The 17,166-nt window shown below is 32.4% G+C and overlaps 1 protein-coding gene and 1 pseudogene across 1 annotated transcript in view; both read right to left on the minus strand.

The window, feature by feature from the left end:
• LOC143076027 (uncharacterized) overlaps positions 1 to 5,611 on the minus strand; it is a 39,305-nt gene extending 33,694 nt beyond the window's left edge. The window contains exon 1 of the mRNA XM_076251639.1: positions 5,460 to 5,611. Coding sequence (XP_076107754.1) covers positions 5,460 to 5,490 — 31 coding nt within the window. The 5' untranslated portion in view covers positions 5,491 to 5,611. The remainder of the gene's footprint in view (positions 1 to 5,459) is intronic.
• LOC143076922 (E3 SUMO-protein ligase KIAA1586-like) lies at positions 1,641 to 3,442 on the minus strand (annotated as a pseudogene).
• Positions 5,612 to 17,166: the final 11,555 nt, after the last annotated feature.

The raw sequence follows: 17,166 nt of genomic DNA on the forward strand, positions 1-17,166 counted from the left end.
ATCTGTTCCATCGATGTTATTTGACTCTGTCATTTGGCATTTCGGATATAAGCATACTCCGCTTTATTGCATAATTTTGTCTGACAAATAGGCTATGCAAATAACCGGAATCTACTGTACTAATTAAGGTGGTACCTAACACTACAGGGAGATAACTCTGTAATATCAGCTAAACGTTTTAATAACGTTGCCTTGTGAAGGCAATATAAAGCTTCTCAATGATCAAAATTAGTGTTTGTCAAACTGTTATATAACCAGTGTAATTTTTCTGATAAAACGCTTTGTTCAAATTTTTTGAATTTTTTATATTTTTGTTAAAGGGTCAAAGTAAATACTTTGTCAAAATTTTATGAAAATTAAACGAGCCAAATTAATTTTAGTGAAAGTTTTGGGTACCACCTGAACTGTAAATCTGAAATCAATTAATAATTAATCAGCCAATCACCAAAAATAATCTTATTCACAAATGAATATTTTCATATTAATTTATATGTCTTTTAACCTACTAAAAAAAAAATTATAATTCAACATGTAGTTGAATAAATACAAAAAAAAACAATACAAAGAAATGGACTAAGGAAGACAATAATTAATGGAGGACAAAGTCATAAAGTGTGGGGTGCGAATGTGTTTTGGGAGCTGACAGACCTGATAACAACAACCATAACAACGGAATACCAAAAAAAATTAATTCTATGAAATTAATACAAAATTTTAACAAAGTTTGATGAAGGACATATATATAACTAACATTTAGTATACGTCCTTGGTTTGGTCAGTTGATGAAGACTGAAGTCACTGATGTGAAATTCCAAGGATGGTACAGTGGGATTAGAACCCTCAATCACCGGATCAAAAGGCAGTGATCTAACCAATTGAGCTAAACATGCTAAAGAAGATCATCCCTAACTCAACTAGTTAGACTACCTTTATATCTCCAGGTCTACAAAAGGCTTCCAAAACAGTCATTTAATCCGGTCATTTGTATAACATGTATAATGTTCAGAAAAAGTCCGGCTGGCCGGGCAAAGCATGAAACAGTCATCTACTTTTAAGTTCAAGGCTTTTTCGGTCATTTTAACATAATTCACAATCTTTTTGACCCAACCTTTTGCCTTTAACACGTTTAACATCTATTCATTTCGGGGCGTAAAAGTGACATGATGATTAATGACTATCAAAACAACTCCTACTTCAATACTTTCTAATTTTTAATCAAGGCTAATTAGTTGTTGGAAAACCTTTTGCCTTTAACATCTACACATTTTGGGTCATAAAAGTGACATGATGATTAATTACTATCAAAACAACCCCTACTTCAATACTTTCTGATTTTTAATCAAGGCTAATTAGTTGTTGGAAAGCTGAAATCTACCTTTTCAGGTGACAGGTAAACTATTTTCAGTAACCCAACTTCATATAATTTGATCGGTCTATTCACAATTATTTTCTTACATTTCAGCAGTTTGTATAGATCTAATTGATTGAGTCCAAAAGATTAAAATTATAAGAAATTAGTTTATCAGCATGATTTGATGAACAATTTAAAAAGGTTTTAAAGTCATATTAAGAAACCTCAAATTAAAAAAAAATTATGCATGTGTTTTTTATAACTAAATGAATAGTTTTCATTATACAACTTATGTATATAATATATAAATTGCATTAGGGAACTGGTCTTTTCTTGAAATAATGGCGGTTAAGAGATCGGCAAACGAAAGTCCCTTATAGTTATTGAAGATCAAATACTTAAGTATGCCCCATTCTACTTGTAGTTCTTCTTGGTTGATTAAATTATAATGGTCCCCAAGACACTCTAACTCTTGTTCCCCCTAGTGAGGAAGGTCGGCAACACTACTCGGAAAGTTCGACGACTCAAACACAGAGAATGCTTCAAAAATTTTGTTGTCTGGAAATCGGTCACGAATGTTATCATGAATCAATTGGGCACATTGCACAGCTCTTTTCTTAAGATGGATGTCACGGTGGTTACGTTGAAAGGTGATAGTTTTGAAGGTGTCAGATTGTTCTGTTGATTTTAGAAATTCGGTACATAATGGTCCAAATGAAGGAAGTTCGGTTAAGTACTCGGCCTCTATTGCCATAAGAAAAGAGTCAACTAGTTGTTTCACGGTGGCATAAGACAAGTCACGTTTCTGGAGTGATTTGCTGAGCTGATTTATTTTACCTAACAGGTCGGATAAAAAGTAGAGCATGAAAAAGAACTTGTATGTTGTCATACTGCAGTTGTGTAGAGAATTAGCCACGATGTCCATGTCAGTCTGGTCGCCTAACATGTTTACTATGGAAACGACAGAACGGCGGAGATTGTCTAAAGCATTTCCCATAGAAAGCCAGCGGACTTTGTGAATGTCAAGCGGATTTAACAACGGATCATCTATTATGAGTTGCCATGATCGTAGTTCAGCAAGGTTTGTGGGTGAACGTTTGTAGTACGAATATACAGTGCTAACAATGCTTTCTAAAAGTTTAATGTCCGGAATTTCTTTTGCCGTGTCGACACAAGCTAATGCTAGGCGGTGAGCTACGCAATGAACCTCTACTAAGTGTGGAGAAGTGTCTTTTAAAAGCTGAGATACACCTCCGTGCTTTCTTATCATAACAGACGCACCGTCAGACCCCATGCCGAATATTTTAGACAAGTCTACACCAAATGACTTCAAATAGGCAATTATATGTGCAGTGATTGACACAGCGGTACCAGAAGACAAGTTCAAAAGTTTTGTATAACTAATTTTCAGTTCACCAGCTTTGAGGTATGATAAGTACAAGATTAAATGTTTTTGCGTAGCCAGATCAGTTGACTCGTCGATCATAATTCCCACGGCGGGATTTAACTTTACATCGGACATCACCTCTTGCTCTATACTATCGGAAATTGTCTGAATAAATTCGGAACAGGCATTGTTCTCTTGGTATAATTTAGAAGTGATCACGGCACCATTAAACTTATTCAAACCATTTCATGACTGAAATTTGTCCATTGGTAAGTTTTCTTTAGCAATAAAGTAAGCATTACGGAACAAGTTGCACATAGCTTTGTCAGTCTTTTCATGAATTTTCTCAAATACTGATACGATTGGATTACTTTTAGAAGCTGTCTCTAATTTAAGAGCTTGAACGTGGTCATTGCTATTAGCATGTTCTACAACGGCTGACTTTCGAAAATTTGTCGAACCAGGCTTTACAAAGTTATTTTTCAGTTTATGTTTTTGACAAATGTCACAAAACATGGCATTTAGCATACTGTCAAATCTTAACCATAAAAACAGTTGTAACCACTTTTGACTAAGGCTTCTAGCATTTTTAGCAGATTTCGAATTTTGATCGGAATCGTCACGTTTACGTTTGCCCATGATGGCAGATTTATAAAGTTCATATTCAGACGAAGTCTTAATAAGAGTCAGAGATTGTCATGATTGGATATTATTCTTTATGATTTTAATTGTAAAAACATTTTTTTAATATGAAAACAAGAATAGAGAACGCCACTCTTATTCATTCGACAAGTCAGCTTGAATAACTTTTAAATATCAGGAAACTTTGTTAAACTGAATGCTCATTTAAAATAATATCTATAAAGCGTAATTAAATAAGATGTTGTTCCGTACATGCTTACATATTTGACCTCGTTACCTGATCACCGTTATGTACATTGTTATGCATCATTAGTTCTATTGATAAAGACAAGCTAAGGACACCTCATCAAAGGTAACAAACCTGTAATCAGTGAATGATTTATGGCTTCAATATAACTTATTGAAGGGATAATTGTTTGACAGCTTGTTGTTATTTAAATAAAAGAAAACGTGTTTTTTCTACTTTGTATTGTTGTACACAAGCTAAAGACCAAGCCGTACATTTATGTATCCAGAGAATTAGACTAACTTAGACACTTATCTTAAATTTGCTGCATCTGTTGTAATAAACCCAATTATATCCGAAATATCTTTGTGAAATAGTATGCCCAAGCGGACATGTCCAAAGCCCCAAACGGACATTTTTAATGATCGATAGTTGGTCAAAATTGAAATGACTGTTTTATCAAAAATGCCTTGAATAACTAATAACTAAAAGTGGCAAACCAATTCTATTTGACCGTTTGAGGCTGAGAGCAGCCAGACTTTTTATGAAAGTTTCGGTCATGACCAGAATATATGACCGTTTTGGAAGCCTTGGTATATATACTTTTTTCTCAGGAACATTCTTTAATTTGTCCACATTTAGAAGAAGTTTACTTATTTTTATAATTGCTTGCTTCCTTGAAGCAATTCGCATAGTGACCTCAGCGTAACCCTTCTCGTAAAAATCAAGTGATCGCAATCGCATGGATCTGTCACCGTATTTAATGAGCAGACATATTTGTTAAATCATAACAGACAGAGAGAAAAAAAAAAATGACTATTATACGATGTATTTGCTTAAAAATAGATAAAATCGTGCACAGAGGACCAAGTTTATGATATATACATACATTGTACATTGCTTCAAGAATTGGATAAACACTATTTTTCACCACTCACTCGTTTCATATGACTTTATTAAAATGAAAAATCATCAGAACTATGTTGTATCAACTAGAACATGTGTGCGCATGTGCACAGGTGGGAAATTAAATTATGCATCCTACATTTCTTCAAAAATGCTAAAATTACCATTGATTAATGTATCTAACGTTCATTTCAAGTAATTTGTTGAAGAAATAACGTGGAAAAGCTTTTTCACTCAAGACATGCTTTGTTCACGTACACAGATTTTACGTATCTGTTTATGGTCCATGTTTTACCATGCATATAGTCAAGTCAACATCCGGTTTTAGAAAAATGTGATTTTAAAAACGAAAGTAAAGTTTTTGACAATGACTGTCATTTTGCAAAAATAAAGAGTCTAAGGCAGATATGAGCATGCTGATATGCACACTTTGTACGATGCACTGTCAATTTAACAGTTTACATCCAAACATCAAATTCATATCAAAGTAAAGTTTAAAATCTTTTTTTTTAATCTCATGTCAATCATTGGAATGAGGGGGTATAGGACCTTTATCGGGACTCCGGGATCAGGTGTTTTTAAGCTCGGTATTTCGGGATTGACCCTTTCAGGATCCGGGAATTCTTTTTTTCGAATTTCGGGACCTCGGGATTTCGTGTATTTAAGCCCGGGATTTCGGGATCAGGTGTTTTTAAGCCCTCCCTCTGGAATGGCCATCTGATTGCCATAATTACCTTTTGTGACTTAGTCTTAAGGGATTAAAATCGGGATCAGATATAAAATGTTCGTCTAGCTCAAATATTTTTTGGAAGCCCTGGTCTGCAACATTGATCATTAAGTGTAGATTTCCATTTCTTGCATTATCTGATTATCGTTATAAGAATTTTCATTACTAAAAAAACTATGGACTTTGATAAAAGTGTGTCGTATTCTAAGAAGACCCAAACCTGGATTATCCAAAGATATCAAATACCACATGATGTGGTATCTCAATGACTATCTGTCTTTCCTGGGGAGTATAATATTTCTTTTGTAAATGATTTCCCGCTGTTATGTTATGTATAGGGAAAAGAAACAAGTATCATCATGATGTCTATATTGCTATTCACATTCTCCTACGTGTAGGAGCACCACAAATATATGGCACTTGGTACGATTACGTTTAAAAAAAACATAATATAAACAGACATAAAATACCGGTCTCACTAATTAGCGACAACAAGAATTTTAGCGACAACAAGCGTCAACAAGCGACAAGAAGCGACAACAAGAATTATTTTAGCGACAACAAGCGACAAGAAACTATTTAGCGACAAGAAAACATTTTTTTTTAATTAAAATTAATTATTGCAATAAATTTTAAAAGAATATGCAATAGAAAATAATTTTAGCGACAAGAAAGTTAAAATTGATAGAAAAAAATGAAACATTATTTACATAATATTTTATCATCTATTATGAATAACAGCCAGTATAATATTACGTTTAATTATTGTATTATGAGATTACTTTTCCTTGTGTTTTAGAACATATTATCTATCTTAAAATTTGTTTTTTAAAACTCTTTTCGTGCAATATGTATTAAGCTCGCAAAATGAATTACTTGTGCATCATTGTCCTTAAAATCTTGACACAAATTGTGAAATACAAAGGAGGAAAAGAAAATTGAAATGTGAATGTTTTCATCTTTTTATTTGTTTATATTATTGCCTCATAATAAACGATATTTATCATGTTTATGCATATTGATTGAAGATGAAAGGAAATTAATGACAATCTTGAGTTTTCAACAGGTGTTCACTATTTACAATGATTGTATATTCTGGCGCGTGTAATTGTATAGTCTGACGCGTGTACAAAGTTGAAGGTGTTAATTGGATGTTATTGTAGCAATAAAACAGGGGACACGCGACTCGTTAATCTCATTTGATGTTCCACATTGTGTGTACTATTATTACTTTAGAGTGAAGCCACAACTAATGTTGTTCCTATCAAGAACAATGAATTATACTGTTAGAAAGGAAATAATATTTCATGTTTTTGTTTCAATAAATCCTTCAAAGGAAAGTTGACCTTTTTTTTGTTTTTTTTTCCGCAAAAGTACGTGATCTGTATATGGACCCCAAGGTAGAAGAACCACGTCCTCCTCGTGGGGTCTGGAAACACGCTTAAATAATAAAGATGGCAAAGCGTGGCCGAGAGTTCTACAAATAAAGCATCGAATTGACATAACAAGAGTACACTTAGAGCATAGTATTAAGCAAATGAATCAAAATATTATATTCCATTATGCCTGCTCCATATATATCTCCATTCGTTTATTCATACTTTGACTTTGATGAAAACAGATACATACATTATCTTATACATATTCTTCATATTTAAAAATAAAAAAAGAAGCTCAATCTCTTTCTTTTTCACAAATGTAAAATTTCTTCATCTACCAATATACTGATATAAACTTCACAATCTCTTTCTTTCTCACAAATGTTTCATTTCTTCGTCTATCTATATAATTAAAACATTTTAATTAGACATATCTGCTCGTATATTTAAAAAAAAACATTAAATACAAATTTCTTTATATCTAATAAAAAAAAAATGTTTTCTTGTCGCTAAATAGTCTTCTTGTCGCTTGTTGTCGCTAAAATAATTCTTGTTGTCGCTTCTTGTCGCTTGTTGACGCTTGTTGTCGCTTCTTGACGCTTGTTGTCGCTAATTAGTGAGACCCTAAAATACAATATATGTCTCTGATAATAACAATTCACAATTCAATGATTCATATCTTTTATTGTCATTTTATAGCATGTCACACAAAATAGAAAAATAAAGGAAAAAAACAATATAAACAAGATCATCAATATACATTTATGATTATGAAAGTAAATATTTCAATTTTCTGTGGTATTCTGTGGTGTTCTGTGGTAAAAAGACGCCCCGAGAGTGCCATATCCAAACTTTTTAACTGAATGTGTGATCTTGGATTCAGGATATATATGTAATTCTACAGATAAATAAAAATAATAATGAATTTATTTTATTATTGTGTCCTAAACCAGAGACATATATAACGTGACGGTACCCAAATTGCACCTATTTTGACAGTTTTTTCATCTACGTTTTTTTTATGATAAAGACAAAAATGTCCATTCTGTGTTTATTTTGTAGCCGTATCCTTCTTTATTATAAAGGTACACCAATTTGATTTTTATTCCATATGGAATGATAGAAAAATTGGTCTAAACTGACCTCCAAATCATCAATTATTCTGAAATGAGGAGCACCCAAATTGCATCCATGCTTAAATTCACATCGTCAAAAGTCTAATAACAGAGCTTTTTGCAAAGTTTGTTTTTGATGTACGGAATTTCTTTATTTGTTGTACAAGTAGGGGTATCGGTAATTTAATAGACCACTTTCGAGTTCATCCGTCACCGGCAAAAACTCGTCAATTATGCACGCCTCTATGACGTCATTTACCAGATAGAGGGGGTCGCCTGTATCCCTGCACTATTTACGTTCATCAAGCGTCTTAGTGATCGTCTTTGTGCAGGATAAACTAGAAATAATGGTTGCTCTGTAGGTACTTACTGACAATTCTCTAATGACAGCAGTGTTGATTGTCAATTTTGAGAATTCAATTTGCCGAACAATTCGTATAATATAGAATTATAGTTTTCCAACCACTCGCTCAACATTGGAAGGGAAGTGACGAAACGCACAAATGACGGTGATAAAAGCGCGTATAATTGACGAGTTTTTTCCGGTGACGGATGAACTCGAAAGTGGTCTATTAAATTAGCATGGAGGCAACGAAGAAATTACGGGAAAAGTGCATGTATTTACAAGTCTAAAATGACCGACTTTAATAAAAAAATTAAACTGTTAGGACCAACATTTTTTGATAAAAATATGTTTGAATATCAAGGATTGATTTGCAAAACTTAGAAAACTGGTCAGGTTTATGAGAAAATTAAACTTTATTGAAGCATCTATGCATTTTATATGGGGAAATATAATACAAAATGGCGGCCAGAATACGTCACAAAAGTCACGTGTTGTCTAACTTAGTTGGATATGAGCTGTGCGAATGCTCGACCAACGTTCGTTTTCAGAGACAAATTAAGAAGCTTTGAAGTGTCTATTATCTCTGAGTGATAAATATGCTGTTGTTCCTGCGGACAAATCTTTAAATATCGTTTTTGTATGTAAATGTACTACTATGAGTAATTTGTAAATGCATTTGGAATTAATGAGCACTCCTATAATCCCACATACAAAAACATATATCATTCGACAAGGAAGAGATTTTTGCGAATCATATAAGTCCTTCATGGGTTTAATGAACATCACATTGAGCAGCAAATCTTGCTTGATACATAACAACGGTAAATTACCGCCTTATTTGCATGTTCTACAACAAAGGAATTGTCTTAAACAGTGCTTATCACAACTGCATATTATCGTCTACATCGTTTAACATCGTAAATTGGACAATAGTGAAACCAAAAGACATTGAAACTTGGCATAAACAAAATTAGCGTATGTAGCTGTTTTACAATTGCATGTTTCTAGTAATAAAAAGAGACATTTTTGCTTTCTTTGTAGACTTAAGGGGAGTATGAAAGATTTGATTTCTCAATTGGTTTTGTGCAAATACAGGCTCAACCGTTTATGCCATCGTAGGAAGCTGACACAAATTTGAAACCTTGTGATATCTTATAAAAACTCATCGAATATATATTAGGCGTCTAATTGACACTGCTGGTGGACGTTTCGTCCCCGAGTGTATCACTAGCTTAGTAGTCAGCACTTCGGTGTTGACATGAATACCAATTATATTGTCATTTTCATAAATTTCCTGTTACAAAACTTTGAATTTTTCTAAAAACTTATCCCAGGAATAGATAACCTTAGCCGTATTTGGCACAACTTTTTTGAATTATGGGTCCTCAATGCTATTCAACTTTGTTCTTGTTTGGCTTTATAACTATTTTGATCTGAGCGTCACCTATGAGTTTTATGTAGACGAGACGCGCGACTAGATTACAAAATTCAATCCTAGTACCTTTGATAACTATTGATTCGACATATGAGCTGTTTATTTTCTTTAAACAAATATTCTCGAATCAAACACTAAATATGAAACCTATCAGTATCAGTATCCCTTTTAGGTCCATCGATGTATAAACATCATCTACGACTTGTTATTTTATAGAAGTAAAATTTATGCATAAATTCTGTTTTTAATATAAAAGATTGCAATACACGAATAAGGATAAAACCTACGTATACTTCGGTATTTCTATACTTTCTTTAGTAATTGCATAGAATAATGTCATTGACAATGATGCTATATGAAGCAATATATTAAAAGACATCGTCCTATAAATCATTCCCACAATGTCAGTTTTAATCTTGTTCTAACCTAACCTACATAAACTGCGCCTTCTTACTCTTAATTTCTTTTTAGATCAATGTAGATTAATCAACTTTAGTTTTAATTGGTTATATTAATTTATTTAAATCTACTGACAAATATCTCATCAGACACAAAATTAAATCTATACATAAATTTAATGATGTTATTGGCATTTTATTTGAAAAATCTTCCTTAAATCAAAAGAAAACGAATTATTTTATTCTTTACATTATAGATCTAATCATAAAAACTCAAAATAACAAACATTGCAACGCCAACATAATATTTAATATCGACTAGGAACATGTTAAACTAATTTGCTTATAATCTGATATCTGTAGAAAAAAACATTATCCCAAGGTTGTTCATTCACTTTCCAGTTAAAGTAGACTATATATAGGTGCAGCATAGTAACCACCTTTTAGTTGCTTTATTCGACGTCGTTTGGACTCGGTTAGATAGTTGTCTCATTGACAATCATACCAAATCTCTTTATTGTAAATGTGATACAAGATCATACAAGTCTTATCATATAAACTGAACAATATATTCATTGCAATGTATGTTCTATATTTAACAATGTTTATTTCACTGTTCGTACAAATAAACACAGAAACATTTGATGATTCAAAAAGACTTTATGAAAAACTACTTACAGGATACAAGAAACAACTATTTCCACGCGAAAACAGTGCAAAACCGTTAGAAGTAGGACTATCACTATGGTTAAAAATGATAAACGATTTTAATGACGTGAACGAGGTGTTAACAATAGTAGTCGCTTTGAGAATGAATTGGACAGACCCATCATTAACGTGGAATCCAAAGGACTATGGAAACACGGACATTCTACGTATCCCCTCTGCTGACATTTGGATCCCATGGGTTTATGTTCTTAATAGTGTAGACGACTTTGAACCAATTGGAAAAGACGCCCCTTTTCTCGCATCGATTTGTCCGAATGGAAGTGTGACAGATGCACCTGGAGCGATAATAAAATCAAACTGTCCTACGGATATGTCTAAATTCCCATTTGATGTTCAAACATGCACACTAAAATTCATTATGTGGAGTGCTGGATCTGCTTTCAAGCTCATATCTAATTCGGATGAACTTTTGATGGAATTCTTTACCCCAAATGCACATTGGAATCTTGCGAACCATAAAGCATACATTGTCGAAGAAAACGGAGTGCATACATACAACATAGATATATGTATACAGTGGAAACCTCTATACTTCATCGTCATCATTATTTTACCTATACTTTTGCTATGTTTACTAAATCCGTTAGTATTCACATTTCCAATAGAATCTGGCGAAAGAATGGGACTTGCGATAACGGTACTCCTAACATTTGCATTTTTTCTTACTATTGTTGCGAACGTCCTACCGACATCATCAAGTCCAATGTGTTTTCTGCTGTGTATGATATTCTCTATTATTACAATAAGTGGCTTTATCATCATTGGAGTTATACTCAGTGCAAGATGCCATTATGTTGAGACCTTTGACCATAATTCTTCTTTTGAGATCTTTTTTAATTTATGTTGCAACTGGGAGAATGGCAGACCACTGGAAAGTAAGAAGTTTCATGGGAAAGACGTTGCAAAAGTTTTAGACATATTGTTTTGTACTTTCTCATATGTACTTATATTTATTTCGATTATTACATATATCTTTTTTGTGAAATTCGGATAGTTACATTATGCTGGTAAATCGGCGGTACTAAATATGACTAGTACAGACGACCCATTAAATAAACTCATTATAGATACCAGTAGTTGCGTCTACAAAAGACTCATTGTGACGATGTTTTCTAAAAAAACAAAGTTAAAAAGTTGAAATAAAGTACGAAAGTGAATAGCATTGAGAACCAAAATTCCTAAAAGGTTTGCCAAATACAGCTACGGTAATCTTTTCCTAAAGTATAAAGAATCTTAATATTTAAAATTTCCAAAATTTTATCAACAGTTAATTTATAGTTATGACCAGATCAATGATAATTCATGTCATTACAGAAGTGCTGACATAAGTATTCACAAGTTGTATCAACTCAAAATGAGATATATTTTTCTTACCATATTTCTTTGACAGATAGAGAGAAAAACATTCTTAGAGGAGGGATGTCAACATTTTCATTTAATCCTAGGCCAAATGCTAACTTAACATGTTTTTGACGTAACTAAGCCAAATACTATTTCCGTTACTTTTGTTAAACTACCAGGGATATCACTATTGTGTGGTCCATCGCAAAATGTCTTACCGATTATTTTGATTTCATTTAAAATTGTTAGATATTTTTCGCTTGCCGTTTTAATCTCTACATTTGTTTACGCTTGTGATTATGAATATGAATTGTCTACGTAGTTTTTAATTAAGGAAGTCGTATAAACAAGCTAGACGCATGAAAACGACGACGACGTTCACTAAACGTAAAGTATAATCTAACGTATGTCAAGTAATTGCAAATTAAAACAATATATACAACTTTAAGAGAAAAAAAACATCTTTTCGATTGGCTGCACCAATGAAATGAAACACACCGTCTGACAACCATAGAAAGAAAAAGAAAAAAAGAATATGTAATCAATTTAAAAATTGATGTTAGATTGGAATAGGAATGTCTAAATGCAAATATGTCTGTTGTAGCTTAAATTTTATCAGCATTGATTGTTTTTCAAAAATATATTCTAGCAAATTGTCATTGCCTTGATTTTGTTTTTTGTTTTACCAGATACGTCTGCCATCTTGTTACTGGTACTAAATCTGCTTGCATTGTTTCACTGTTTAATTTTTATTTTCTGATAAAAGCTCTTGAGACAATGAATACATAAACACTAATTTAAAAACAATTCAAGCAGATTTAGTTGCAATTTTCTATGTTATAAAAAAAACCTACCTTTCAATATAAATGATCTTTTCTGTTCAAAATGTTGATAGGTCATGCGTCGGAATAAAACAATTTTGCCTCATTCTAATTATATTCGATGTAAATATTAACTGTTATTCTAATGTATACTTATTGAATCCTGAAAATAAAATGAAAGTACACATTCAACATGTTTTATACCTCATGTATGTAAGCTCATGTAATGACTGATTAAGTCCTATTATGTTGATCTAGTAGTAACAAAGGTTCGGTTTTATTATCACACTAAAGTCACAAAAGCCCTTAAAAGGCAGCTGAAACCATGGCAGACTATACAAAGAGATTTGTCTATTGTTGGCAAATAGATTGCCTTCTCATAAACATTAACCCTACAATAATTTATTTCAATTCATTGAAAATCAAGACGTTACTCTTTTTTCTTTAAAAAAAAATGTACCATGAATGCTATGCTGAAATGGAAGTTAATGTAAATGAAATGATAATTCTGTGTTTGAGTATTTGTACAAATATGTTGTATTTATATGAAGAAAAAAAATGTGGTTTGATTGCCAATGAGACAACCCTTCAAAGGAGACCGAGTGACACGGGGTTTAACCAATGGCCTTCAACAATGAAAAATTCCCATATTGCAAAATCAGCTATAAAAGGCACCGAAAGAAAAATGTAAAACAATTAAAAAATAAAGGCAACAGTAGTATGCCGCTGTTCAAACTCATAAATCCATGGACAAAAAACAAAATCGGGGTAACAAACCAAAACCGAGGGAAACGCATCAAACACAACAGGAGAACAACGACACAAAACTTCAATGCAACACACACAGAAACGGACCAAGCATCAGACAAAATCCCACGAGAACAACAAATATAACATCAAAACCAAATACATGAATTTGGGATAGACAAGTACCGTGACACGTCTTATCGCAATGTGAATTTACACTCAAAAATAAGAGAAAACAAACGACGCAACGTTAAAATGCAACACACACAGAAACGAACTATAATATAACAATGGCCATATTCCTGACGTGGTACCGGACATTTTTAAAGGAAAAAATGGTGGGTTGAACCTGGTTTTGTGGCATGCCAAACCTCCCTCTTTTATAGCCATTTGAAATATAACATTAAAATGACAACTCAACACCACAGGACTACAATATAATTAAATTGGAGAACACAATTGACAACGAAACACACGAACAACAGCCAACAAAAGGCAACAAGTTCAAAATTTTAATACGCCAGAAGTGCATTTTGTTCACACGAGATCTACTAGTGACCCCCAGATACAAAAGTTTTAAAGCTGAAACACGCACAAAGTCGAACAGCATCGAGGACCAAAAGATCAAAAATGTTGTGCCAAAAACGGCCAGGGTTTTCTGTTAGTTACCAGGACATGCCTATTATTTAGAATAATTTATACTTTTGCAAACAGTAAATTTATAAAATTACTATACAGAAGATGTACATGATAAAACTGAAGTATTAACTAATTACAGGAAACAACTGAAATACATTATATAACCAGACATTTGCAACACAAAATGTAGACACATCCGAATAAGTTTAAACCTCAACGCCAAGTGACGTCATATTTGAAATTGTAAAAAATGACAAAAAAATGACGTCATTTGAATTTGTAAAACAGATCATCAAAAAATGAAAAATGACGTCACATTTGAATGAATAAGATAGAATTAGGATTGATTTAAGATTATATTTGAACTAAATACTAATATTGCATTTAATAACAATGCACATTTCAATACTTATTAATAGCAAACTAAGGTAGCAATTAACTATATTATAAAGCTATGTCCGGTTTGTTTTGAATCTAACTTCAAATAATGTGACCTACCGAATTAGACTATTTACCGGATTTGTAATCACATAAGCAACACGACGGGTGCCACATGTGGAGCAGGATCTGGTTACCCTTCCGGAGCACCTGAGATCACCCTAGTTTTTGTTGGGGTTCGTGTTGTTTATTCTTTAGTTTTCTATGTTGTGTCGTGTGTGCTATTGTTTTTCTGTTTGTCTTTTTCATTTTTAGCCATGGCGTTGTCAGTTTGTTTTAGATTTATGAGTTTGACTGTCCCTTTGGTATCTTTCGTCCCTCTTTCAAACGTAAAATATCGTACTAATGACGTTGAAGAAAATCAAGTCTAATAAATGAATGCGGTGATTAATTTTCTTTACCATAACACATAAATATAATAGAAAAGACGTCAGCACATTTGACAAAATCCGATGAGAATTACAAATATAACATTAAACATTCCAAACGAGACAACTAAAGGCTCAATTAATGTATAATGAACGAAAAACAATTTTGTAACAACACAGCAACAAACATAACCACTAAATTATAGGTTCCTGACTTGGGACAGTAAAATACAGAATGTGACGGGATTCAACATGTTAGCGGGCACCAAACCCTTCCCTGTCATTATGAACATATTGCATGAAATAAAGGAATTACTTCTATTCAAATACGGTAATAATTCAGATTGTAGATCAAGGAATCATAAGTTACCGACAAAAATGTGTTATTCGTAAGAAGTTTTAAAAAAGGTGATACATTCCATAATGCTCCTTATCAAACTTCGTATTTTTGTTCTGTCTATTTATTGTCTTGATTGGAACGTCACTGGTGTTTTTGTCAGTATACATTTAAGAAAAATCATTAGTTTTTTTCTCTTTTCAACTACTGTAGATGACTAGAGTAGATATATATTATCGGACAGGATTGTAAACAATTATTTGCTATAAGACGAGTAATTTGAATCCGCCATATGTTTTCAATTTAAAAAAAAATTACCAATGTCATGTGAAAGAACTACTTCGTCTTAAATACGATATTAGTTATTAACATCAAAGCTTTTAAGGAATTATGAACTTTCGATTAAAAAATATTTTAAGTTTGAGAAACGAAGAAAAAAAATTATTGTACATTCCACGAAAATTTCATTGTTGTTGTTTTTTCTTATCAACTGAATAGTGTTTTTTTTTTTAAAGTGGGCGTTTACATAAATACTAACTGTCTTACATCAGAAGATATTTGCACCAAGGCCGAAAATGAGAATCGTTTCAAGTCGTTACTTAATATTGCCGAGTGATTGGTTAATTGAGTCGGTTTTTATGAACTTCCATTTGTTTTAATTTCCTTTGGGGTTCGGTATTTTTAATTCATTTTTATTGCCTAACAGAGGAATCTTTTGAACACACCATGAGGTATATAAACAACCCGAAATAAAAGAATTTTATGCTCCTCCTATTTAATAGATCCACGCAATTTGTACATTGTCATAATGGTTTGCCTACTTTTAATAAAGAGTATATAAAATCATACGGTGAAATGCGTACATTATTTTTGAATTATGTAATAATATTTCTACATGTATTTCACCTTTAAATCCTCAATAACAAATGAGATATGCTGAACTCTACCATTAAATAAATTGAGATATATGATAAGATTATAACAAGTTTTAAATCACTTCTCAAAACTAGACAACACCAGAAAAGGCTAAAAAAATAACCCTTATCATACAATCTTACATGAGACGGGTATTTTATACATTTATCATGTTTATATATACGTGTTTTGTATCTATACTCAGTTTCATTGGTATCAAACGTTTTAATTCAACTGATTCTTCTTCCCCTCTTGTTTGTACAGTTTTATTATTTGATTGTGTACCGTTTACATAATTGATGTTTATCTATTTGTTCGGTATACGTACAGTTAACAACTTTTTAGATTACAACAAATAGGGTGTCACAGTTTCAAGCTCGTGAATCCAATACTCTTCTTTGTTGATAAAGAGGTTTTGCAAGATAACCATTGTTGGTCCTGGGGAATATACTTCAAACATGTTAAATGATGTGAATTTGCAATGCAAGGATCGATTGATCAGACTCATAAAAAGGATGATAATCAGGTCATTTGCATTGATGTAAGTGTCATTTATGTAGATGAACTGATCATAGATACCAGGACTAAAATTAGTATATACGCCAGACGCGCGTTTCGTCTACAAAAGACTCACCAGTGACGCTCGAATCCAAAAAAGTTAAAAAGCCCAAAACACGTTTCTGAAACGTTCCTTTCGAATACATTATTATATGAAAATCAAATTCTGAAATCGATATTATACACAGCATATACATTTCAGACATAATTGTTTTTGTTCTTGTTCATTGTTCTCATATTATATATCTTTTTATATGTTTGACAAGCCGTCTTGTCGACATGTCTCACATGGTTTCTAAAGTATTATCTTAATTTTCATACAATTCATTTAAAGGTATTTTAATCTTTTTAAATTTGAAAG

Source organism: Mytilus galloprovincialis, chromosome 5 (genome assembly GCF_965363235.1).
Source record: "Mytilus galloprovincialis chromosome 5, xbMytGall1.hap1.1, whole genome shotgun sequence".
Lineage (NCBI taxonomy): Eukaryota > Metazoa > Mollusca > Bivalvia > Mytilida > Mytilidae > Mytilus > Mytilus galloprovincialis.